At 37.7% G+C, this 25,172-nt stretch overlaps 1 protein-coding gene across 2 annotated transcripts; it reads left to right on the top strand.

Annotated features, from left to right (window-relative positions):
* Window positions 1–5,101: 5,101 nt before the first annotated feature.
* Window positions 5,102–22,918, top strand: si:ch211-136a13.1 (HHIP-like protein 1). Of its 2 annotated transcripts, XM_053622646.1 has the most exons (10): window positions 7,497–7,582; window positions 7,754–7,835; window positions 11,841–12,487; window positions 13,799–13,942; window positions 17,475–17,803; window positions 18,212–18,338; window positions 19,058–19,203; window positions 20,129–20,210; window positions 20,903–20,985; window positions 21,844–22,918. In XM_053622646.1, the coding sequence occupies exons 2-10, from the start codon at window positions 7,833–7,835 to the stop codon at window positions 22,767–22,769; spliced, it is 2,487 nt and encodes an 828-aa protein (XP_053478621.1). In that variant the 5' UTR covers window positions 7,497–7,582; window positions 7,754–7,832; the 3' UTR covers window positions 22,770–22,918. The 2 variants fall into 2 exon arrangements, with proteins under 2 accessions (XP_053478620.1, XP_053478621.1); XM_053622645.1 differs by lacking the exon at window positions 7,754–7,835 and having other exon boundaries at window positions 5,102–7,582.
* The last annotated feature ends 2,254 nt before the right edge of the window (window positions 22,919–25,172 follow it).

The raw sequence follows: 25,172 nt of genomic DNA, 5'->3' as shown, positions 1-25,172 counted from the left end.
TTTATATTCTTTTCTTTGTTATTTTCTTGCCTATATTCAGATTTGGAGTCAAAACAGTTTATGAAGATATCCTTGCTTTATAATACTTTATAAATACTAGAGATGCACCAATACTAAATTAGACTCGACGCCGCTTCACTGCTGCTCACTTCCGGTGTAAAATTTTAGCAGTGCAGAGCTTACAAACTGCAGTTTTGTCATAATTCCACACGAGAGACATCATCTTTACACACAGCACGAAATCGATGTGTTTACCCGCCCTCTTTTGATTGACAGGATATAATCGGCCCTGGTTTTTAAACTATCAGCCAATAGCCGATAGCGGGAAAAATAGCCTTTATCGGCCGATACATCGGTGCATCTCTAATAAATACTGATTGTTCTTAGCATTGTGGCAAAAAGTTCCACCCAAACATATGCCATGACCCTATATTTTACAATGTGGGATCAGTTTCCACGGATCCATCCCCCAGTGTGAATGATAACAGCAAGGCTAAACTCATACCTTTCTTCTGAGTCACCTAGAGAACTCGGCTGTCTCTTTGGAGTCAGATTAATGACTGAGTGATTAGTGTTTGCCTTTTTGTCTAAGACCTTAAAATTCTTAGTTATCTGTAGCACCAAGAAAGTAACACAAAAAACAGTCAAGGACATTAAATATCTTGACAGTAGCTTAACACTTTTAATAGTCCTCCAACTAGACCACCGACAATATTGCAAGAACTCTATCAGTAAAGATCTTTCTCTTAGAAGTTTTTGTTTGAGCTTCTGCTAAAATACACAAACACCATTTTTGGGTCACTGTATCAAGTATTTAAAGTCTTCTGGGCCACAATCTCAAGTCATTAAATCACCCATAAGGCCAAGTTTCCCAGAAATTCTTGAGTTACTAGGTTTACTGTATTTCCTCCCACAAATTACCCAGAACAATCTCTTCATTCCACAAGGCTATAATAAGTACAGCACAATGACATAATGAGTTTTTGACTAATGGTTCAAGCTAAAGCAGAACAGTAGAAGTTATTTATACTGTTGTGCAGTGGTGGCTCCGCAGCTTCAGCTAGTGATCAGCTCAACAGTGTCGTTATGGATGAAAGCATCTGCTAGATGAATAAGTGTCAAATAAAAGAACTGTAATTATATTCAATTCAATTCCATTTTTATAGCACCTTTTAACAACAGACACTCTCACAACGCAGCTTTATAGAAAGTTCAGATTTAAAATCATTAATGAGATGACAGTGGCCAGAGAAGACCCTGAGAAGTCATAAGGAAGAAATCTTGAGAGGAACCAGACTCAAAAGGGTCTTCTGGGTGATGCTGGACAGTGGACAGTGTTGTTACATTATTACAATGCTGGTCAGTGTTGTTACAAATCATTACACTGTACAGGTGAAGAAGAGTAAAGACAAACAGTACTAAGTGTGTTGTTAGAATATGAGAAGTTATTATAGTAATATAGTAATTATAGTAATTATAGCTACATGGGTTTTAATTTCACTTGGCAAATTATTTTGCTCCAAAATTTTAAATGCCCTTTTATTGCACACCACGGTAGATCTAAAGACACGTCACTGGTGCATGAAAATGTGATTATTAGTCTTCTTAATGTCTGTAACAAACCACCAGATTTCTGATTAAGCTATATAGTACTCTTATAGCCATATAGCCACAACCTAATTAAAAAAACCTCATAATGTAATTATATACAGTAAATAATATATATAGTCATTTCTTCTTCAATGATTTTTATCAATGCTGTATAGCTTTCTAAGTGGATTTGGCATCATGTAAACTGGCAAGATTTAGAAAAAAAGGTTCCATAAAAGGTTCCATTTAGCAGCCTAAAGAGTACTTCAGCACTCTTAAAAGTTAAAAGGGTTTTTTATGTAAAATCTTACAACAGAAGGTTTCCCTTTCAGAAAACCATTCAACTCCTGTAAGGCACTAAAGCCCAACCAAAGAGCTGTAATTCCTACATGGTTAATGCAACATTTTTGTTAAACCCCTTGTATTAATGCTGAAAGTCTACACTTCAATCACATCTTGATTGCTTCATTTCAAATCCATTGTGGTGGTGTACAGAGGCAAAAATACGAAAAGTGTGTCACTGTCCGAATATTTATGGACCTGACTGGACATATATAGGATGCTGTAACAATATCATTTCCCTTCACTTGCCCCTGTCCACAAAGCAAGGTCCATGAAGACATGGTCTGCCAAGGTTGGTATGGAAGAACTCGAGTGGCCTGCACACAGCCCTGACTTCAATCCCACTGGACAAGTTTGGGATGAACTTGGAACACTGACTGTGCACCAGGCCTCTTCACCTGACATCAGTGGCTGACCTCACTAACGCTCTTGTGGCTGAATGGACAAATCTCCACAGCCACGCTCCAAAATCTAGTGGAAACCTTCCCAGAAAAGCAGAGGTTATTTAAGCAATATCGCACGAGCATTAGCACAGATATACTGGTATATGTAATCACAGCCGTGTCAATTGATTGCGAGTGCGATATTTTGTTACGGCCGAGGATGTATGTTTATTTATAGCGGCGTGTTTATGTATTTTTGTGTACTCCGTGTTGTATTTGGATGTGTGTTTTGTTCTCTGCACTCTTTCTCTCTCCCTCCATCGTAATGCAGTTACTCTGATTGACCAGCTGTATTCAATTAGTGGATGTTTGAGGTGATTGGATGGCGTACGGGAGGAGCAGATATATAAGCAGCATTGGATTTGTGGATAGAGGGGAGAGACTTCCTTGGACGAGGATGAAGCCTTTCCTCTGTTTTCCAGAATTGTGTGTCGAGTTATAATGTTGAGTTGTTTTTGAGTAAGTGAGCTCAGGAGATTGTGATGAAGTGTTTCATAACAGAAAGAGAACTAAATTTGTTGATTTTGTTTTGATTTTCCTTTATGTTCCACTTCTACTGTAAGTAGTTTGTTTGCTCAGTATCTTTATTTTGTTCTTGTTTGGGGAATGTAGGGGAGGGTGCCATTTTTGTTTGTAATCCTGATTTTTCTGAGTTTATGGTTGGACAGGAAGAGAGGGAAGGGTTTGGTAATTTCTTTTCTTTATTTTCCTGATCTTTTTCTAGGTAATTTTAAAGAGGTTTCTTGGTAGCTATTTGTTTTGTTTGTTATTTTGGTTATGCCCTCCCCTGAAGCTATTGTACCCTATTATTATTAGTTCTGTTATGGTCATTATTACTTCTGTGATTTGTTACCATTCTTTATAACTTTAAGTTAAAAGTTATTTTCATTGAATTAGTGGTTGTGGTGTTTCTGGGACAGGAGGTTGGATATCCTGGCTCTCTCTCCAAGGTGGTTTTTGTTTTTGGCTTTTTGTTTTTTCGTTACTGGCTCTCCAACCCTAGACTGGTAGTCATGTAACAAAAGTGACATATGTAGTAATATAAACAAGTTAAGTTAATATCGAGTAAGTGACATTTCGGCCACAATATGGCCAAATGCCCTGTTTATTTTTGCTCTGCTAATGTAAATAGATCCTGAAGAAGCCACACTCACTTTACAGCACGTTTGATTTTTACATTGCCATTTAAGGTGCTTCCACTGAAATTGGCATTCCTTATTCCTTTTCATCTACATCTGAGAGTTTTCATATCTTAAGTCAAAATTTCTATCCCTGAAAGGTATTGTTTGCCATGTTGGCTGATGATGTCTCTAACACTACTGTAGTAACGGTTTCGAACTAAGCAGTGGAATTGTACATGGCGAATACAGATGAGTGGAATGATTCACACAGTGAAATGTCTCAGTGCAGTTATAGAAAATACAGTATAATACTCTTGGAACACTGCTCGACCAATCAAATTAGTGGAACTGGGGCAGTGGTGGCTTGGCAGTTAAGGCTCTGGGTTACTGATCGGAAGGTCGGGGGTTCAAGCCCCCTCACTGCCAAGCTGCCACTGTTGGGCCCTTGAGCAAGACCCTTAACCCTGTCTGCTCCAGGGGCGCCGTATCATGGCTGACCCTGTGCTGTGACCCCAACCTCCTAACATGCTAGGATATGCGAAGAAAAAGGAATTTCACTGTGCTGTAATGTATGTGACCAATAAAGACTCATTATCATTAACTAACTGTTGTATAATATAACAGCAAAGGGGCACTAAATCTGGAATGGGGTGTTCAAAAAGTACACATGGGTGTAATGGTCAGTTGTCCACAAACTTTTGGCCATAATAATGCATCTGTATCCAGATACTGATTGTACAACATTTTAACTGTTTTATTCTGACCCGTTAAGTGGTAGTGTAGGTGTATTCAGTGACTGCATAGCAAATGCAGACAAACATTGTTCTGACATTACCCACAGGTTGTGATTATGTTCACCCACGCCATCAAAGCTTGATTTAGGAATCTCCCACATGAAGCAAATTCCTGGTTTTCAAAATGTTTTAACTGCCAATAACTATTATTGTCCCAGACAGATTCAGTGAGGACAGCAATGAAACCATGAAACCCAACAGCTGTAAGCTAACTAAATACAGCAACAACAAACAACCAAGGCTACTTAGGAGGACATCATAAAGCTTGTTTTGACATTAGCCACTGTTTGTTCTTTTAAAGTGACTAGGCTATGCCTTCGAGCTAGATCTAGTAATTCTGACACCACATGAAGCAAATCCCCAAATTTCACGCTCCTTTAACTGCATACCAATGGCACAATATAGTGCAGAATTCAAGAATGAGTGCAAATAAACTAAAAAGAAGTGCAGTAACGGTTTCTGGCAAGACACCTGCATCCTCATATGAGCCGTTTATATATAAAAAAAGAAAAAGAAAAAAAAAAACCTTCTGTTTGAAACATTTGAACTAAACTTAATTTTTCTAGCTATGCGACCAATTTTATACAGGTTGGAGCAATTACAAAAAAAAAAAAAGCAAACATCTCAAGGATCTATGGTATAGCTCATAGAATCAACTGCCTTGAGTATATGGCTGAACAGTGAGGAGCATATCACTTTTGTTGACTTCAATGAAGCAGATGGTTCCCTTTAAATCCTTAAATCACTGCATATATTAGAGAAATAGAATGTCACCGTAAGTAAGTGGGTAGTGGGTGGATTAAAGCCTTCAGCTTTAAAAATGTCGCCTATATAATCTATCCACAACATCAACACGTTCTTAAAATGTGTTCGATTCAATGCGGGTGACAGTGGCAATAAAAAACTTGTTTGAGACAACCTCAAGGTCTCAAAATGTAAACACTAGAACTAGATTGCGAAACTTTGATGAATATAGTAATATAAAGCATATAAACCGAGTTAATTTACAGAGTCCTGTCAGTAAACTCAACAGACTGTATTGTGGGTTATAGTTTTGCATGAAAATGATTAAACTCAACAGTCAAAAAAAAAAAAAAAACCACCATGTGTCACTTCTTTCCTAATACTTGGTTATGCTTCCCCTAGCCAATTCCAAGACTGCTCCAGAGTTCCTGTCAATCTTGCTAACAAGACTTTGAGGCCTATTTTTGTTATTTCACCTGTTGTTCCTTAGTGGGGGTGTTTGTGGTTTTTTGGTAATGTGAAAAGCTGCAATTTTGGCCTTATTTACTTCAAGAATAAGAAAAAAGAGAAGCTGGTGAAGGAATTGTTTCTAACAAGAGGAACTAACTTTATTCTGACTTGTTCTACAACATGAAATGTAACACGTCATGGGAAAAATTGCAACATCATGCTTTAATAAACAAAAAATTTGTTAGCTTTCGCAAGCTTTAGCTGTGGTATAAGAGGAATAAAACACTTTGGGATGTGCTGTTATTGTAAAATAATGAACTTTGGGGTGCTAAGAAATAACTTGTTACACCACCCAGTCAGTGATTTATTTTCCTACAAGAGAACACCCAAGTGTTTTATTCTTTATGTATATCACATTCAGATACAAACTTTCAATGTGATATAATTCTGATTGTTTCATTATTAACACTTTAATATACACCATTATTTGACCATTTCTGTGGAACGTGTGTGAAACAATAAAATAAATCTCTTAATATGAATTTAATTTGTTTTTCATTTTGTCCTGGGGTACACAGACCTTTGCACACAACTACATTGTCTGTAAAGTGGTGTATATAATATATTAAGTGAAAGATTAGATTAAGACTGCTGGGGAGTAGGGGTGTAATGATGCTTCGTGAAAAAAATGTGATGATGTGCATCATGGAAATGTGTGATTCACATTGTGGGAATCAGCATTCTATTCAATTTTTTTTTTTTTTTTTTAAAGTCCCTTGTAATAATGCTATTGCACTGTTTGAACAGCAGAAGTCCCAATCTACACAACCCATAGAGTTAAAATATATAGAGCATGCGCTGGGCCTGATAGCTCCATATCACAATGACCGACACACAATATAGGTTATATGGTTACACAAGCATGTTAAAAAAGAGCTTTTCAGTAGCTTTCAAGCAACCCCAGCCCCATCCCACTGTGATCTATCCTGCCCTAGAAAAAATTTCTGGAACTCGGGCATTTTAACCGACTTTGGAGCTCTATTTGTGGTTAAAATGATGCCTCAGGCACTGCTCCAGTGCTCATTATGTTTCAACCAGTCATTTTTTTCCCCAGGTCAGAGACTGTGTTTGTTCAAAATTTGGTGAGGAATTATCAATATCTTTATTAAGATATGTTGAACCTGTAATATATTTTGATTACAATATTAATCTGCTGTTTGCAGCAACTTGATTTATTTAGTTTTATACAGACTTTTTGCATTGTTTACACTTCAGAAATTTTAAAAAAAAGGTCACTATTTTTCAGTCATGATTTTCCTTCATTCAAATTTTGTTCAAAATATTCTGAGAATTGAATTGAATCGAATAATGACAAGAGTGTATCATTACATCCCTAATGGGAAGAGATTCAGCATATGGGGGAAGGGTGACTACAAGTTTGTTACAGAGGCCAGCCACAAAGGGTAGGAATGCCTTGAGAATGCTTGAGAAAAGGGAGAAAGAGTAAGAAGGCGGGAATGAGAGGAGGAGACATTGGTAGAGACGAGGAGGAGGGAGTGGAGAAGTGTATGTGTGTGTGTACATGTGGCTGGAGCACAGACTGTTGAATGAGACGGCCTTGTGCGACTTCAATCTGTTCATTCTCTCTCCACTAGAGCACAAGTCCAATGAAAGTGTGTGTGCATATGTGAGAGTGCTGACAGGCATCCAAGTTAGCCCACAAATAATTGAGCAGCTGGAGCAGAACACACAAAAAAGGCATTCCTTATAATTCGTACCTTTGTCTGCCGGGACTCCTTCTCTCGTTTTCTTCACTGCCATGAGATTAGTAAGACTCTGGAGAGCTGGGCTTCTCCACTTTCTGCTTTGGCTCCTCCTGAGCTTCTTGCATACAGATGCCCACCCGCAATGCCTGGACTACAAGCCTCCTTTCCAACCTCAGGAGCCGCTGCGCTTCTGCAAAGAGTATTCCAAGTTTGGCTGCTGTGATTTGGAACAAGACAAACAGATTTCATACAGATTTGACCAAATTATGGACTACTTTGATCACTCTGGTTTCATGGCCTGCGGGAAGTACATCCGCAGCATCCTGTGCCAGGTAAGACTCAGACTTAGGCCTGTCATCACTGTGGGGCATCATCTGACAAAAATCCAGAGATATTTATGGCAAAAAACAAATCTGACACGTGTAAGATTTAAAAATACTTCTGTTCAAATAGTGTACAGGAATCAGTCATGTGTTGATCAAATTCAAATGTTTTTGAAACAGTGTCTCACACGAAGTGATGTTTACAGTGAAGACCTTACGTGACTCAGTTTGAATGGAAGTCCTCATGTGTTCTGAATGAATGGTAGGTTTTATGCTTGAGAATGGAAGTTGTTATATATCTTATCTTTATCTGATAAAGTCACTATTATATTAAAATCTTCCACTTGCTCCAAGAAATACAGAATGCTGATAAAGGACATGATCAACAAAAAATGATAACAGCTGGGTACACTTCTTAAGTCCTTCGAGCAAAAAGATAAACACACTTCATAAGGACATTAAATGTTTAAATATAAAGTTATGCATGGTTGATTACAGCCATCTTTATCTCATGATGGGCAAATAAATGCACATAGATTTAGAACAGCACAGAAACATATCATTATGCAAAACCAAGTCTGACTCATGGCTGTTTTGTGCCTACTTCACCTTGGTCTATTTGGGTCCAAATCATATAGGATAAAACCAGCCATTCCAGCGATGTCTTTAACACATAAGAAAAAATACTGCTTTGCAGCACCTCAAGCTCATTTGGTTTCAACCCACTTCAATATGGTGTTTTATTTTACCACACTGATCCTACATAGATAGGTAATGTGGTTTGTTGAGGAAAGGTCTCATTCACTTGACCACTTAGAGAGGAAGCTTTGCTCAATGACAGCCTTTGTTGGGACGTTTATCTCAGTTACAGGGAGTTGCTTGTGTGGCAGTGAGACTTGGGGAGAGCCAAAACATCAACTTCCTTTCAAATCTGGATCAAGATCTCTCATATTCTCAGACAGTGGTTGGGGATGTTAAGTAAGTAAGAAAAACAACACATCAAAGGAAGGATGAGGACAGTGAAGAGAAAGAATGGTAAGAGGATGAAGACAGTTGAAGATTAGTGATATGACACAGATGCAGAATTTATGGTCGCTAAGAAAAGTTCAGCCAAAGCAAGAAGATTGGAGTTAGGATTTATTATTTATAGATCCCTTAAGTGCTATCCTATCCTCCTGTTTGTGCATTGTGGTCTGATTCAGTAATGGAGAAAAAAAAATGATCTGTAACTGTATTTAAAAAAAAAAAAAAAAAAAAAAAAAAAAAAAAAAAATAGTGACAAATTAATAAAGTAGCTCACCATCCACTTTAGATAGCTGTTTTCCAAATTTAGTAGCCATTCAGCATGTTTACTAGCCAAAACATTGCTACAACAAACATAACTAGCCGTGACTACATTAAATATAGGTTAATGGGGGCAGCACAGTGGTGAAGCTCCAGGGACCCTGGTTTGATCCTGAACTGGGGTTACTGTCTGTGTGGAGTTTTCCCTGTGCCCATGTGTGTTTCCTCCAGGTTCTTAGGTTGGTGGATTGGCCATGCTAGGTGTAAATGAATGTGTGATTGTGTGTTTACATGGTGCACTGCAATAGCCTGACATCACATCCAGGGTGTGTTCTGGACCTGTGCCAAGTGTTTCCAGGATAGGCTCTAGATCCACCACAACCCAGACCAGGATAAAGCGCTAACCAAAAATCAATCCATTCCATCCATTTTCTGTACCGCTTATATTACACAGGGTCATGTGGGACCTGGAGCCTATCCCAGTGACCTCTGGGCACAAGGCATGGAACTCCCAGGATGGGGGCCAGCCCATTGCACACACATTCACACCCTATGGACAATTTAGAAATGCCAATAAACCTATAGTACGAGTCTTTGGACTGAGGAGGAAACCAAAGTACCCAGAGAAAGCCTCCAAGGCACTGGGAGAACATGCAGGCTCTGCGCACACAGAGCAGAGGTGCTAGGCAAGCATGCTGACCACTAAGCCACCATGAACCCCTAGATAACCTATATAGATATCACATTTTGCATATCAAGCTATATGGTACACCAGGGTGGAATGACTAATGTAAGCAAATAATCTGTTTAAAGAAATATTCTACAAGTGATACAAGTATAGACAATATACGTAATTGAGTAGGACCAGAGTGGCTTGTAAACCTGCCAGTATCAAACTATAACCTGATTAATTATAACCCTGACTATGAAACAATGTTATTTGAAAGAAGCTGTATTTTAAATCTTTCATTCAGAACAAAGGTTCACAGACTACAACATATATTTCAAAATCAAACCTTGTGTCTATGATTATCATATTTCAATTCATGAGAAAACAGTCCACAGTTGGGTTATGCACACCTCATAGTGGCAGACAGATTCCCACTGAGTCACCATATAGAAAGTAACTCATTGGTTTTAGAGGCCTAGTGGAATGCACCAAATGTGGCAGCTGTGAGTTTGGGACTGGGGGACCATGTGTTTTCAATCTCAACAAAAACCCAGTGGAGTTCAACAGACCTGAAATCCCAATCACCTCCAGAGCTTCCCAATTATTGAATGTCAATGAAATGTAAACATAAAAATGGAAAGAGTAGGCCAGTGTGCATATGGCTGTGCTGAGATGACAAACATTGATGAAGACTGGGTTGGCCTGCTGGTTGTAGTAAGGGCAATCATTTCACCATTTTTGTTTCTCTTCCTGAATTACAAAAAGTAGAAGAGAAAGTGGAGGTCTGGAAAGCATGACAAGGTTTTGGTGACATTCTAGGTGGATAATTGTATATAGTAGTTTAAATAAATGCTTTTAGATGTTCCACATGTAATCAACACTGTCAACTTTAGGAGTGAGGTAAAGCAGGATGTCATCAACTCTAGTTTTCTCTTCAAGATTTTCACCCAAATATACTAAGGCAGTGACATTACATAATCCACCATATGTGTGGTTTAACACGCACCAGACATTTAGGTTTACCATAAATAACCCTTAAATAGGCTTAAATTCAGTTTCGATTCTAATCAAAGAAAGGACACTTCTATATCTTGGAAATATATAAAACTCTACAATTCTGCCAGCTTGTGAAGCAATAAATCCCAGCCACTTTCATTTAGTTTTATTGTTGTAAAGCCATTATAGTCATTTGGGATGATTATTTGCTTGGGTGTAGATGTAAGACAATGTTGTTGAGGCCGACCCAGTGATGGGTGTGGAATTGTGGCCGAAAGGTAATAAGGGCTTGGACTAGCCAAAGTGCCCATGAGCTGCTGTATTTATATCCTAAGTATCCATCACCAGCTACCAAACTGAATTCTGGGTACTCAACAAAGACGGACGTGCAGAGCAGCACGTTTCAGGAATAAGTTCAGAGAGAGAGAGAGACACACACAGAGAGACAGAGAGGGGGAGGAAAATATTTTTCTCGAAGAGTTGAAAGTTACATGAAAGATGGAAAATGCTAATTGAGTATAATGATAATAATAATAACAAAATTATCTGAAAGTCTGCACATTTGAAGAAGGCATTTAGCTTATTCATTTCATAATCACATCATGTCATATATCCTTGAAATGATTGTTTCCTGCTATAAATATCAAGCTGTATATCATTATGTGATCAGTTTCATTTATAATCTTTATGAAGTTATAAATGAGGAAATACATGAAATCATATTTATTTTAAAATCTGTTTTTATTTGGTACCAAATATCTGTTTCTATATAACATGCATTCATGATTTTTTTTTAAACATGTTTAATGATTTTATTAGATTTTATACTAAAAATGGCATTAAATTATTATTTTTTTAAAATAATTTTTATAACAATGCATGGTATTTTCTTCATTAATTGATAGTAAATGATATTTCAAAGTATTCTGTAAAAGACTTTCCTTTTTTAAATTTAACTCTAGCATCATCCAAAGGCTTTTTTTTGTTTTGTTTTATCCAGCAACTTTGCACATTTAATTAGATGAAGCATCATTTATAAAAAGAAAAAAAAAAGCCAATACACATTAATTATTTTTAATTAAATTTCCAATACAAAAAATTACAATCCAAAAATTGACATTTGTGTTGTGATATTAATTATTTTTAATATTTACCCTGCTCAACTGTAGACTCTACACTGGGTATTTTAAGGTAAAATTTTTACAAACCATATTGCTGTTTGATTAAAAGTGCTTGTTTTGGTCAGTGTGATATCTGTTGCTAAGTAGTAAACAGAAAATGATGGTTAAAAGGAAATGAATATGTTCTGTCCTGTAGGAATGTTCTCCTTATGCAGCTCACCTGTATGATGCTGAGGATGCAAATACTCCCATGCGTGAGCTCCCCGGCCTTTGCCGTGACTACTGCTCTGATTTCTGGCATCACTGCCGTTACACACTTAGTCTGCTGACAGACAACAACATCACTGCCATCATTGAGGAGGATCGGGAAAAATTCTGTGACCATTTGGAGCTGAAGGATCCAGAGTACTGCTATCCCAACGTTCTCACCAGCGACGAGTTAAACGCTAATCTGGGCAACGTTCAAGCTGATCCCAAGGGCTGCATTCAGCTTTGCCTACAGGAAGTAGCAAATGGCCTGCGTAATCCAGTGGCAATGGTGCATGCAAATGACGGCACACACAGATTCTTCATAGCTGAGCAGCTGGGATATGTATGGACTTACCTCCCAAATGGTTCAAGGATTGACAGGCCCTTCCTAAATCTCACCAAAGCGGTGTTGACCTCCCCGTGGGCTGGGGATGAACGTGGATTTCTCTGTATTGCCCTGCATCCTAGGTTCAGCATGGTCAAGAAGGCATATGTCTATTACTCTGTATCTGTGAGCAAGCAGGAGAGGATAAGGATCAGCGAGTTCCTTTTGTCAGACACGGATATGAACATGCTGGATCACTCATCTGAAAGGTGAGCAGAATGGAGATGATAATGAATATTGATGAATATGATCAAGAAAATCAAATTTGCTAAATATTTCTTCTCCATTTTAGAGTTAAAAAATCTAATTAACGCAGTGCAGTCAGCTAACATGTTTTGTATCTATATATCTCAGCTACAGTAACTAAAAAGGAACGAAAGTTTCAGACCATCAACATAAAAACTGAACACTAAATCATGTAATTTTATAAACAGCAATTTATATATTAGTAGGTATATGATATAAGTAAGGAACACAACATGACAGGGTGTCCTGTCATAGGAAAGTATGCAACGACAAAGTGGTCTGATGCAGCCTAATGTAATGTTGTGTAACAGCCGTGAAACAAGTGAAACAAGCACAGCAGTTATAAACATTCATTCCCTTGCTAGCCTCTCTTTTTTTTCCTCTCTAAATAAAACAAATAAAGCTTGACATGTTACCTTAAAGCACAACATCCTGAAGAGTTTACAATGTCCAAAAAACAAACAAAAAACAAGTTACAGCTTTACCTCTGAGAATTACAAATACTGACACTGGAGACTCCTTCCAAAAACGTCATATAAACCTCTCCTCACCTATGAGGAGTGTCCACCATACAAGTCCCTGTGTAAGCTGTTACTAGAAAAATGACAATACAGTACAATGATGTATACAGGGAACACACTCCAGACTGTGCAGTTATATGAAAATTACATACATACACACACACATTATATATATATATATATATATATATATATATATATATATATATATATATATATATATATATATATATATATATATTGCCTCCATGAGACACCGCATCAATGCAGTAATTCGTGCAAGAGGAGCCCTGACCAAGTATTGAGTGCATAAATTAACATACTTTTCAAAACGTTGACATTTCATTATAAATTCTTTATTCTAATATGTTGAGATACTGGACTTTTGATTTCCATGAGCTGTAAGCCATAATCATCAAGACTAAAAGAAAAAAAGTCTTGAAATATTTCACTTTATGTGTAATCAATCTTAGAATATATGAAAGTTCCACTTTTTTAATTACATTACTGGAAAAAATGAACTTTTCCACAATATTCTAATTTTGTGAGATGCACCTGTATATTATGTTCATATAACTGTACAGTCTGGAGTGTGTAATTCCCTGTATACATCACTGTATTTGAATAAGTTCAAATTCATAACTAATGAAAAAAAACTACTACAGTGCCATACAAGGTTAATAATTCCAATTGAAACCAAACTGCATGACCATATTGTGGTTTTCTATTATAGCGATTGTTTTCTGTTAACAGGACCCTTTTGGAACTTGTGGAACCGGCATCAAACCACAACGGAGGCCAGCTTCTGTTTGGTTTGGACGGCTACCTTTATATCTTCATAGGAGATGGAGGAAAAGCAGGAGACCCTTTTGGCAAGTTTGGGAATTCCCAAAACAAGTATGTGAACTTTTGTCAGACCACAGCTTTTTTATTTTTATTTTAATTGTTTCAAGTATAATAAACCAAGGGTCATTATAACAGGGCAGCACTATTACAACAAAACTGCTAAATCGTACCTTCCTACTAAATTGACTGACAAAAGTTTACCAAAGTATTCCCGAGCCCATGTCAGGATATCCCTTACAGACTCATGACGGTTTTTAAGACAGTGACATCTGAGGGATCAGAGATCACATGCATTCAGAAGTGGTTTTTGGCCTTGCCTTTACATACCGAGATTCGATCGGATTCCTTGAATCTTAATTATATTGTGCACTGCAGAAGGTGAAATGCCCAAAATCCTACTGATTTGTCTTTGGGGAATGTTGTTCTCAAAGTGTTGGATTATTCACTGACACATCTGTTGGCAGATTGGCGAGTCTTGACCCATCCTTGCTCTTGAAGGACTAGGCCTTTTTGGGAGGCTCCTTATATACTATGATTAGATGATTGCCTCACCTGTTTCACATCACCTTCTTATTTCAGAGAGCATTTGTGTGAACAAGAAAAAGTTGTATGAATGAAAGTCGCATTTACTTTCATGCAGGCTGAGTGAGCAGCCAGTTATAAAAACTTGTGGGACAAAGAAAGACCATGTTAATTTGTTAATTCATCCTTAGTAACTGCCTGATCAGGGTCACTGTGATTTAAATTATTCTGATGGTTAGTTTAATTTCTGGGAAAATGGGCCAGATAAAAAAACAAAACAAAAAAACAGTCCTGCTCACGCCTCAAGTTGAGACCAATTATGAACTCAAGTGGTGTAGTTGAGGTTGAGGAACTGTCAGAGCTAGAATTCACAAACCATGCTGACTGTGCTGCCTAATCTACCTTTGGCGCTTTTTTTTCTAGTGTTTTCTAGTGTTCATGGAGGCATAGAGGTAGGGCTAATATTTATGAAAGAAAGAAAGAAAGAAAGAAAGAAAGAAAATCCCTTGTCCAGTTTAGGTCACACCCACCTTGAGTTTAAATCTAGATACAGATATGGGTATTTAGATACACAAGGATACAGAAACAAATGGCTTTTCTGTGGCATTTCATTACACCCCAACCACTCATTCCCGGCCATATTAGGGTAAAAAACACCTCTCATGACTTTTTGTTCAGTCCTGTTGTACCTTTAGTATGTATCTTTTTCCTGACAAGATACATGCAGTATACCTTTTAAATCTTCTGAGAATGCAGAGTGGTGCAAATTTTCTTACAGCCATCAGTACATTAGTAGGCATTAAATTAACTAGTCTCATTTCTGAAATCTGTATAAGTAGATAGGATTAAATAGAATGGACAGCAATGTCTTGTTACTGTTAATAATAAGTTGTACTCAGCGTCAGTATTAGTATCCTTCAGTGATTTCCATATGACCCATTTAATCTATAAACATCTCTAAATATTCAAAGCAAGAAAGCCATAACTTACTCTTGGGAAGGAAAATTAGCCATGTGTTACCTCAGCTGGTTACTGTCCAGGGTGTTTGGCAAACATTTACCCGTAGGCACCAATGTACATTCATTCAGATGGAGACATAGCCTCAAAATATTAGTGTTGGCTCTGGCAGCTTGACTTCCCTAGCAATGACCAGTGAATTTACAGAGAGTGGCATAGGGCCACTCTAAAAAAAACAGTGTACTCTTAGAAAAAAGGCCCTGCCATATTCACACAGTGTAGACTATGGCTTTAGAACCTGGGTGCCAAGATGAAGACGTCAACGGCCAGCACTTTGGATAAAGTGCAGAGTGGTAATATGGAGACTACATGTTAAATGTCTCATCGTGGCGCACAGCAACTGCTTCAAGGGCTACAACACAAGGCATCGAAATCGCAGTAACTACCTATGGCAGACTACAGCTGCAATATATAGTGAATATAAAAAAATCTACCCACTCCAGTAGAAATTGCAGGTTTTTATGGTGTAAAAGCAATAACAAACCAAAATAAATCATGTGAGATCTTTTTCTACAAAATTCAAGTGAAAAACAAATGGAAACACAAGAAAAAGAAAAACAGTAACAGTAACATTAACCAAACACATTCAAACTCATCTTCAAAAGTAATTATCATACGCATGTCATCAAGAATGTGATTCTGATTAACCTCAAATAAGGGCCAGAATTTCCTAAACATTAGCTGTACCATGGAACACCATGAAGGTCATCATCAACAAGTGTAGAAAGTGTAATTTTGTGCGCATAATTTTAAAAGATGACAGCTTATCACCTTAAGAACATACCCATGGTGAAGCATGATGGTGGCAGCATCATGCTATGAGGCTGCTTCTCTTCAGCTGGGACCGGGGCTCTAGTCAAGAAAGAGGCTCCATGGATAATGGATAGCTCCAAATAACAATCTATTTTGACAGAAAACCTGCAGGCCTCTGTTAGACAGCTGAAGAAGAAAAACTTCACCTTCCTGTGCAATAATGATCCAAAGCATAAATCCAAGTCAACAATGGAATGGCTTCAGAAGAAGACGATCAATGTTTTGGAATGGCCCAGTTAGAGCCCAGATCTAAAGCCTAATGAAAACCTGTGGGACGACTTGTAGAGGGCTGTGCACAGCAGATCCCCTCACAATGTGATAGCTCTGGAGCATTTTTACAAAGAAGAGTGGAATAAAATTGCCAAATCAACGCCGAATGCCGTATTACAAACAAAAGTTGCTTTAATAATTCAGGGGTGTGCACACTTGTGTAACCAGGTTAATGGAAGTTTTTTCTTTTTCTTTTATCCTTAAAACATTTGTTCTTTTTTTTCACTTGAATATTTTATTGGTTGCTATATTACATTACAGTTGGAAAAATCTCTGACATGATTTATCTTGGTGAAATTTATTTTGTTTTATTTATTTATTTATTACAAATACCTGCAATTTTAACAGGTGTGTACAGACATTCTATATACACTGTATTATAGGCATTGTCTCTCAAATTAGTTTTAGCATGATAAAGGAAATTCCATTATTGATATGCAATAATTATCGAAATTTGCCCTAGTCTGTGAAATTCTTCAATGTAATGCTTTGAGTCATGTCAGCTGTGTTTACTTGCTGTTATACACAACACAAATAAAGCTTCAAACAATATTAGAGATCTAACTATTTTGTAAAGAGAATATCTTTGACTCCCTTTATGTTTACCCTACATTTACTTAGCAATCTGTAAGTGGTTAAAGACTGACACAATAGTTTTTTGGCTCTGTATTCACTGAATTTAAATTTAAACAATGAATGAGCAGGAAGCCTAATTTGGTTACAAATAAAATGCACACAAATATCCCTCAACTGCCCATCTCACTGTGTACTGCACACCGTGCAAGCATGTCATCCGGATTTATTCATGACATTGATAATACTCACACAGGCTATAATAAAATAATAAAGTATGTTAGATAAGAGAGATCTGAAAATGTAATTTAACCAACAGGTTCATATACTTTAAAAAAGACTTTATCTTGAAGATCAATGTTCATGAAGCTTTGTTCATGTTTTACAGATCTACTTTACTAGGCAAAGCTCTACGAATTGATGTGGACAACAACGATGATGGTGCCCCATACAGTATCCCCTCTGATAACCCTTTCATTGGGGAGAAAGAAACAAAGCCAGAGATCTACGCCTACGGAGTCAGGAACATGTGGCGCTGTTCCATTGACAGAGGAGACCCGATCACGGGCCAAGGACAGGGCCGCATGTTCTGTGGAGATGTTGGCCAGAACAAGTATGAAGAAGTGGATATGATTGAAAAAGGGGGCAACTATGGATGGAGGGCAAAAGAAGGGTTCTCCTGTTATGACAATAAACTCTGTTTAAACTCCTCTTTGGGTAAGACAAACATTCCAGCTCTGCCTTGTTTTAAATAAGTTTTTGATTCTTCAAAACTTTGTTGCATCAACTCATCCAGGGTTCTGGGTTTAACACCCACGCCATGTACCTTCATTTAACAGCAATTCAATTATAATAGGGAATGGGAAAGCCACTAAACTTGTCTTTTATATTGCCTATTAAAACTGGTCAATCTGTGGATTTATTAGGAACCTTGTACCTAAAATTGATGGTGAAAAAAAACCCCATTACTGTTGGTCCACTTTTAACACTGTTTAAAAGTGTAAATATGGATTAATCTGGCATGGAATTGTACCTGGAGAGATATTAAAAATAGTATTTCTCCTGTACAGTGCATGTATCTTGATCTATACTAATTTGTTTGCCATTTTTGATCTGTTTTTACAGATGACATCCTACCAATTTTTGCTTATCCACATAAAATTGGGAGGTCAGTGACTGGTGGTTATATCTACAGGGGCTGTGAGATGCCAAACCTTAATGGTCTCTACATCTTTGGGGATTTCATGAGCGGGTACAGTGGCCATACTGTTTGTTTACATAATGTTTGCTGTTTATGTTTCTCATATAATAAGCAAATGCAAGTAAATAGTTGTTGAAACAGTCATGATGCCATGTGCTCATTTTAAAACGTTACAATTTTTATAGTAACCACTCCTTTCAGGGACTGTATAGTATAGTACTGTATATGTACTGTATAGCAGACACTTCACACAGAGTTAATTGATTAAAAATATGTGTAATTGTTGATATGGTGAGGTTTCCTGTTACGAGATCATTATGTAGCATTTTTGGAAGTTTCCAGTGTGAGTGCTATGTAACTGTCAGAGATAAAGCTCCATTGTGTTTTCCAACATGGCAAAGTTTTCAGGATGTGCTGCTTTGGAGTTTCTCTGTAGAATTTTTTGTCTTATTAGTGACTCCATGTCACACATCAACTGTTGTTGATTGTATTTAAGTTTCATTTGTCTTAAAAGGTTAACGTCAATGTTTCTTTTCACAACTACAACACAGACAAGCTAATTCTGTAGAAAACAAACACTTAGCGAATTTAAAGTCAAGTAAAATAATGTAAATTCAGTCAGTCATTAACCATTAATGCATGTGATTTAATTTAACTATCTTGTTTATTCGTTAATAAAACATTTAACCTAGATCAGCAGGGTCAGAGTTTAAAATATGCATGGTCAATTCCCTATGATTAAATAATATTTTGTTTCTGTTTGAACCCAGACGACTCATGTCGCTTAACGAGAACCCAGACACTGGAAAATGGGACTACACCGAAATATGCATGGGCAAGGACAAGACATGCCGCTTTCCAAGACTGATCAACAGCTACTACAAGTACATCATATCGTTTGGTGAAGATGAGGCAGGTAACCTTGAGGAGTAGGTGTGTGTGTGTGTCTGTGTCTGTGTGTGCGTGCGTGCATGCGTACATGTGTATGTGTGTAGGAATCAACAAAAGTTGCTTCTCCCCTCTTTGATGAGAACAGGGAGAAAGATACATCTCATACATAAATGCAGCGGTCCAGAGACGCCATGCATTGTTAATTATTTTGGTTTGTCTTGTTATGTAAAGATTCCAAGTACTTATTATAAAAATTAACAATACATTAAAGATAAACTGAATAATTAGGGTTGAAGATACAAGTAGGTGTCCATAAATATGACATACTTTAATCGTCCAGTAATACAGGAGAAAGAGATAACAGCTGTTAAAGAATCTTTGTTCAACAAGTTACCAGAAACTATGCTAGGTATCCAGGTAACATTAACCCTATAGCTAGACCTTTAGCCTTACACATCCATGTGGCATGCAACAAGCTTAGGCTTCCCAACCTTTATTATCCCAAGATCCCAAGAAAAATAAACCATGCTCTCAAGATGACGAACTGTTTTCTTATGATTTCGCCTTGAGATAACAAAACTGAAAGAAAAAAAAAATGCATATTGGGCTTTCTTACTTTGCATTCATAATATTAGCCAGATATCTAATGTCTAATTCAATATTCAATCTATTTTTAATATCTAATATCAAATTCCACCATTGGCATTGTTTGCACTGGTTACTGTTTTAATTGTGTTGAAATTTGTCATAGTTTATTTGCATCTTGTGTGAAATTGTGCAATCTGTTTTCTGTTCCTTTTACTGTATTTTCTTTGTTAGGAAATTCTTTATATAATAACTTGAATAAATCAAGTGCCATATCCTATTTCTTCTTTTCAAGAATGAGACAACTTAATTACACAATCTCTTCATTGTCTGCTTGTATTGATATGTATTTCCCTCTGGTTTAGGTGAGCTATATTTCCTAGCCACAGGAACGCCGAGTGCAGCTTCCAGAGCCGGAGTAGTGTACAAGATAGTGGATCCATCCAGGTACTTGCAAAGCAACAGTTCCATGACTCGGTTGTAGATTACAATAACAGTAAGATCCCCTGACAAAAATTATCTACATACACCAAGAGTGTCATGTCCATGCTGCCGCCTGACAAAGAGCAGTATGTTATTCTACAATGGCAACAGTTTGTTCACTTTGATGAAAGGAATTCACTATAAAAGCAGATGGTCCGTTTGTTAGCCCATTTCTAACCAAGTAGAACACTGTTTCAGGATGATGACTGTAGTGTATATATGAGCAAATCTGGGACACTTTGATTGGACTGCAAAATCAACTGCTTTCAATCCTACAGACAATTTGTGGGATTATTTGGAACAGTAGAAGGAACACCACGATAGGGCTCAAAGTCTAACTGAATTGCACCCAGTCGGTGGAATAATAGGCTAAAATGAACAGGAATTAACGTTAGGACATTTGTCTGAGGAGCTTAAATGGTAAAAGAAATAAAATGTGGAATGGTAAACCTACAAACTAAGTGTAACGCATGTATGATAATCTCGACAAGTATTCTCCAGATGGTGTGACTCAGATACATAGATGCTAGAGCAAAGAAACTTATAGAACTGCCAAAATTCTTGGGGATGCCAGCATTACTGACCTGCAAGCAGTTTACTATTCCATGATTATTTTGGTGAAGCTAAGCACGATGCCACGTCTTTATATCTTTTAGGCGAGCACCTCCAGGCAAGTGCAGCATCAAACCCACTCCTGTTCAGATAAAGGGCAAACTGATTCACTTCCATCCTAAAGCAGGTAAGAAGGAGAAGAAGAACAGTCTTTATTTGTCAAATATACTGTACATTACAACAGAGTGAAATTCTTTTCTTCACATATCCCAGCTTGTTAGAAAGGGTTAGCCATGATACAGCTCCCCTGGAGCAGAGAAGGTTAAGGGCCAAACAGTGGCAGCTTGGCAGTGCTGGGGCTTGAACCCGTTTTTATGTACCACAAAATGGATACAAACTGATGCATAAGGGTTTTCCAACCTCCCATAAACATAAAGTAGTTGAATTGGCTACTCTAAATTTACCCCTTGGTGCGAATGTATGTGTGTGGTGCTCTGCGATGAACTGGCATCCCATCCAAGGTGCATTCCTGTCTCACGTCCAGTGTTCCTGGGATAGACTCTGGATTCACCATGACCCTGACCAGGATAAAGGATAAAGCAGTTACTGAAGATGGATGAATTAAAAAATAATATTTGTACCAATCACAGAAACCACAAGAGCACACTCATTCTTTTTGCAAATCTTGCTCCCACCAGCACCGACCTCACCTCACCTTGCTTCCAAACACCCCAAACCTGACTGTTCAAACACCATAATGAAAAAACTACTGCTTTAGAATTTTACAACAGTAAATATATGGTAAATCCCCCAAATTGAAAACAAGCAAACATTTTTTTCTAACAGAAACTGGGTTTAATCTGGGTTTATATCAATCTGGGAAATTGGTTAAGGCTTAGGGCTACTATAAGTAGTGAGGTCAAATTGCTCAGTTGTATCCAGTCTCAGTTATCAATCAGTTTGGATAAAAGCATCAGCCAAATTAGCCGATGCAATAAAAATTGTGGGTTTGAATTTAAAATCATCTCTTGGTCTTCTTTTACAGAGTTTGTGATCAACAAAAAACCTACAACCACTGCCTCCCCCAAAACCAAAGCAACTACTAAACCCAGCACAACCATGGTTCAGGCCACACCAAGAAAACATACGACTGCCTCTCCAAGGATCCTTACCCAAAAGCCGAAATTAAGTGCACCAACTCAGAAATCAAGGAAACCTACACAAAAACCACAGATTCCTGCACCGAAGCCAACTTTCAAACCACTAATGACAAACCCTACTGTTCTTAGGAGACATCAGTCACCAACTGGGACTGTGCACCCACTCCAGAGCACTACACTGAGGCCACAGTATATCACCACTTTGAAAGTGAGATCAGAAACTACACCTCGTAGGACTCCTCAACCAACCACATTACGTCCATCTACCAAGCAACCACACATTTCCAGCAACACCCATTCATATTGGCCTGCCTCTATAAGCACCACCACCAGACCTGTATACTGGACTTCAGCCTCCCTCAAGACATCCCTACCAACAGAGAGGCCTAACAAAAGAGGCAGGGGGCAAGGCAGAAAAAATGGCCAAAGAAGAGGTAAAGGGGGTGGCAGAAGGTCTCGCAGCGGGAAGGTGAGACTTGTTAGTCCTGATCCGAAACAGTCAGATCGTGGACGAGTGGAGATCTTCGTGAGGGGTGAGTGGGGGACGGTGTGTGATGACCTATTTGACAATAAGGCAGCAACAGTGGTGTGCAAGCAGCTGGGATTTGCTAGAGCACTGAGGGTAGCGAAGCCTGGCGAAATGGGACGTGTGGCCACTAACCTCCGGATCCTACTGGATGATGTGGAATGTGAGGGAACGGAGAGGACACTGCTGCACTGCCAACACGCTACAGTCGGCAATCACAACTGCTCACATGCGGAGGATGTAGGGGTGGTGTGTAGCTCCGAAGAGGAGAATGCTGTCAAGTGATGACCATTTCCCAGTCCACTCTTGAATGACTGAAAACATTGGTCTTGCTCTTGATTTGTTTGTAAAATGGTTATGAAATACTTCAGCACCATCAATCTCAGCCTAATTTTAAATATGTGCAGAGAATTACTTTTTAAATGAATATTGACAGGTAGTGATAAAGTCTGATAATGCTGTTGCTAGGTCACAGTTTTAAATGGAGGTGTTGATCATCTCAGACAAAGACAAGGCTAAGATAGCTAATGTTTTTAATGTTTAATAAGATTAAAACAATTCACAAATTCAGAAGGGAAACACTTCTTAGCCCTTTATATACAAAATCACACACACACACACACACACACACACACACACAAATTAGGACAGATTTTCATGTTATAGATTTCAAACCTATAAAACCCTTATACGAATATCATTTGAGTTTTTAAAAAATATATATATTTCTGTATAATTTTACATTTTTTGTGAAATCTAATATCGATACACAAATCAAGTTAACACCCAAATCATGCAGAATTTTCAACAATTGGGACAGGATCCAAAATTAAGATCATCTCCACACCTTATGGCGCTAAAATTAAGTTGAGTGTAGTGACTATCTGAAAAAAACATGCATTTATATGGAAGATCATAAAATTAGAAATGATATGGCCAAAAGTTTGTGGACACCTGATCATCACACCCATATGTGGGTCTTCGCTTTGTGCACAGGGGCATAGTCATGCTAGAACAGGTTTGGGCTTCTTAGTTTCTATGACGGGAGATTGTATGTTTACAATTTCCCTTCATAGAAACTAAGAAGCCCAAACCTGTTGTAGAATGATTATGCCCCTGTGCACAAAGCGAGGTTCATGAACACATAGTTTGCCGAAGTTGGCGTAGAAGAACTCGAGTGACCCGTACAGAGCCCTGACCTCAACCCCTCTGAACACCTTTGGGATGAACTGAAACACTGACTGCGCCCCAGACCTCCTCACATGACATCACTAATGCTCCTATGCATGAATAATCACAAATCCCCACAGCCACGCTCCAAAATCTAGTGGAAAGCCTTCCCAGAAGCGTGAAGGCTATTAAAACAGTAAAGAGGGGACTAAAACTGGGATGGGATGTTAAAAAAGTGTGATTGTCAGATGTCCACAAACATTTGGCCATATAGTGTAACAAGTTCTTTGTATAATGCTGCCATCTTCTGTTCCAGACTACACCACAAACACACACATGCAGTCAAGTAGAGCTGCAGGTCAGATAACTTGCTTCCTTTTTCCACCTTACAAAGTTTGTTTAATGTTTAGCTTAACCTTTCTTAACACTTAATAGTACTTTTCATTCATTTTTAATGCTTTTGGTCAGTGATTACTATCTATTATAGTTAGGTGTTGGTTGGCTTTACATCAAATGAAAATAGTGAGACTAAAATGCTGGACATTCTTTGTTATTCTGAAAATATATAACTACAAGAAAAGAATTTAATTATGAAAAGGTTACTTGTGCAAACACTTTGAATAAAAAGACTTGGAAAAGCAGAGGAAGATTTTTTCAGTTCTGTTTATTTGGTCAAATCAATTGTAAAAGACTCAAAACACATGACTCATGAACTCGCAGGTCCTACGTTTTGTCCGTCAAGATTTTTTTTTTTATATATATAAATTAACACAACAAGTTTGAAGCCTAAATGCAATCGCCAGAAGTAATAATAATAATAATAATAATAATAATAATAATAATAATAATCTAACCGTATCCTACAAACGAACTACACCACGGTCGCATGACTTCAACGTCACCATCACCAAGCTTCCGACAACTTTTCCAAACTTGATTTAAAAATATTTTCCATAGCACGGATTTACTCTGTGGATGAATCTTCATCCATATTTTTGGGGGAATTTTGCACAGCATACCTGAACCAGTTTATCTGCAAAGTGTAGTCCTGTTCGGCGTGATTACGTTTAATGTCCCCGACAACGGCTGTAGTCCCATTTAGCAACTTGTTAGCAACCGCCTTTTTCAATACACATAAAAGTTTTTTGTTTTTTTTAAATCATGAGTGGGGTATTACTGGTGTATTTTATGTCATAGGATAAAACGTGAAAATATTCTGAGCTTGTGTTCATCAGAGACCTTATTTCAGGCTCTTAACCAAAATCCCATTAAAAAAAAAAAAACCCATTGAATTCTGGACGATGGAACCGGAAAGGCTAAAATTCTAACTCGTTTCCAGGATTTGGCATACAAAATGACGTCATCCCTGCACCACTATTAGAGTACCTTTACATTTTGTACAATATTTATGCTTTTTTAATATAATGTACAATTGATTGTGTGTTGCACATAAAAGGAATTGAGGGAGCTCAATTTTCATTTATTGTAAATTATATATTACCCCTGGCCACATGTTTT

This window comes from Ictalurus furcatus, chromosome 4 (assembly GCF_023375685.1).
Source record: "Ictalurus furcatus strain D&B chromosome 4, Billie_1.0, whole genome shotgun sequence".
Classification (NCBI taxonomy): Eukaryota; Metazoa; Chordata; class Actinopteri; order Siluriformes; family Ictaluridae; genus Ictalurus; species Ictalurus furcatus.
This window is presented reverse-complemented; position numbering and strand designations above follow the sequence as displayed.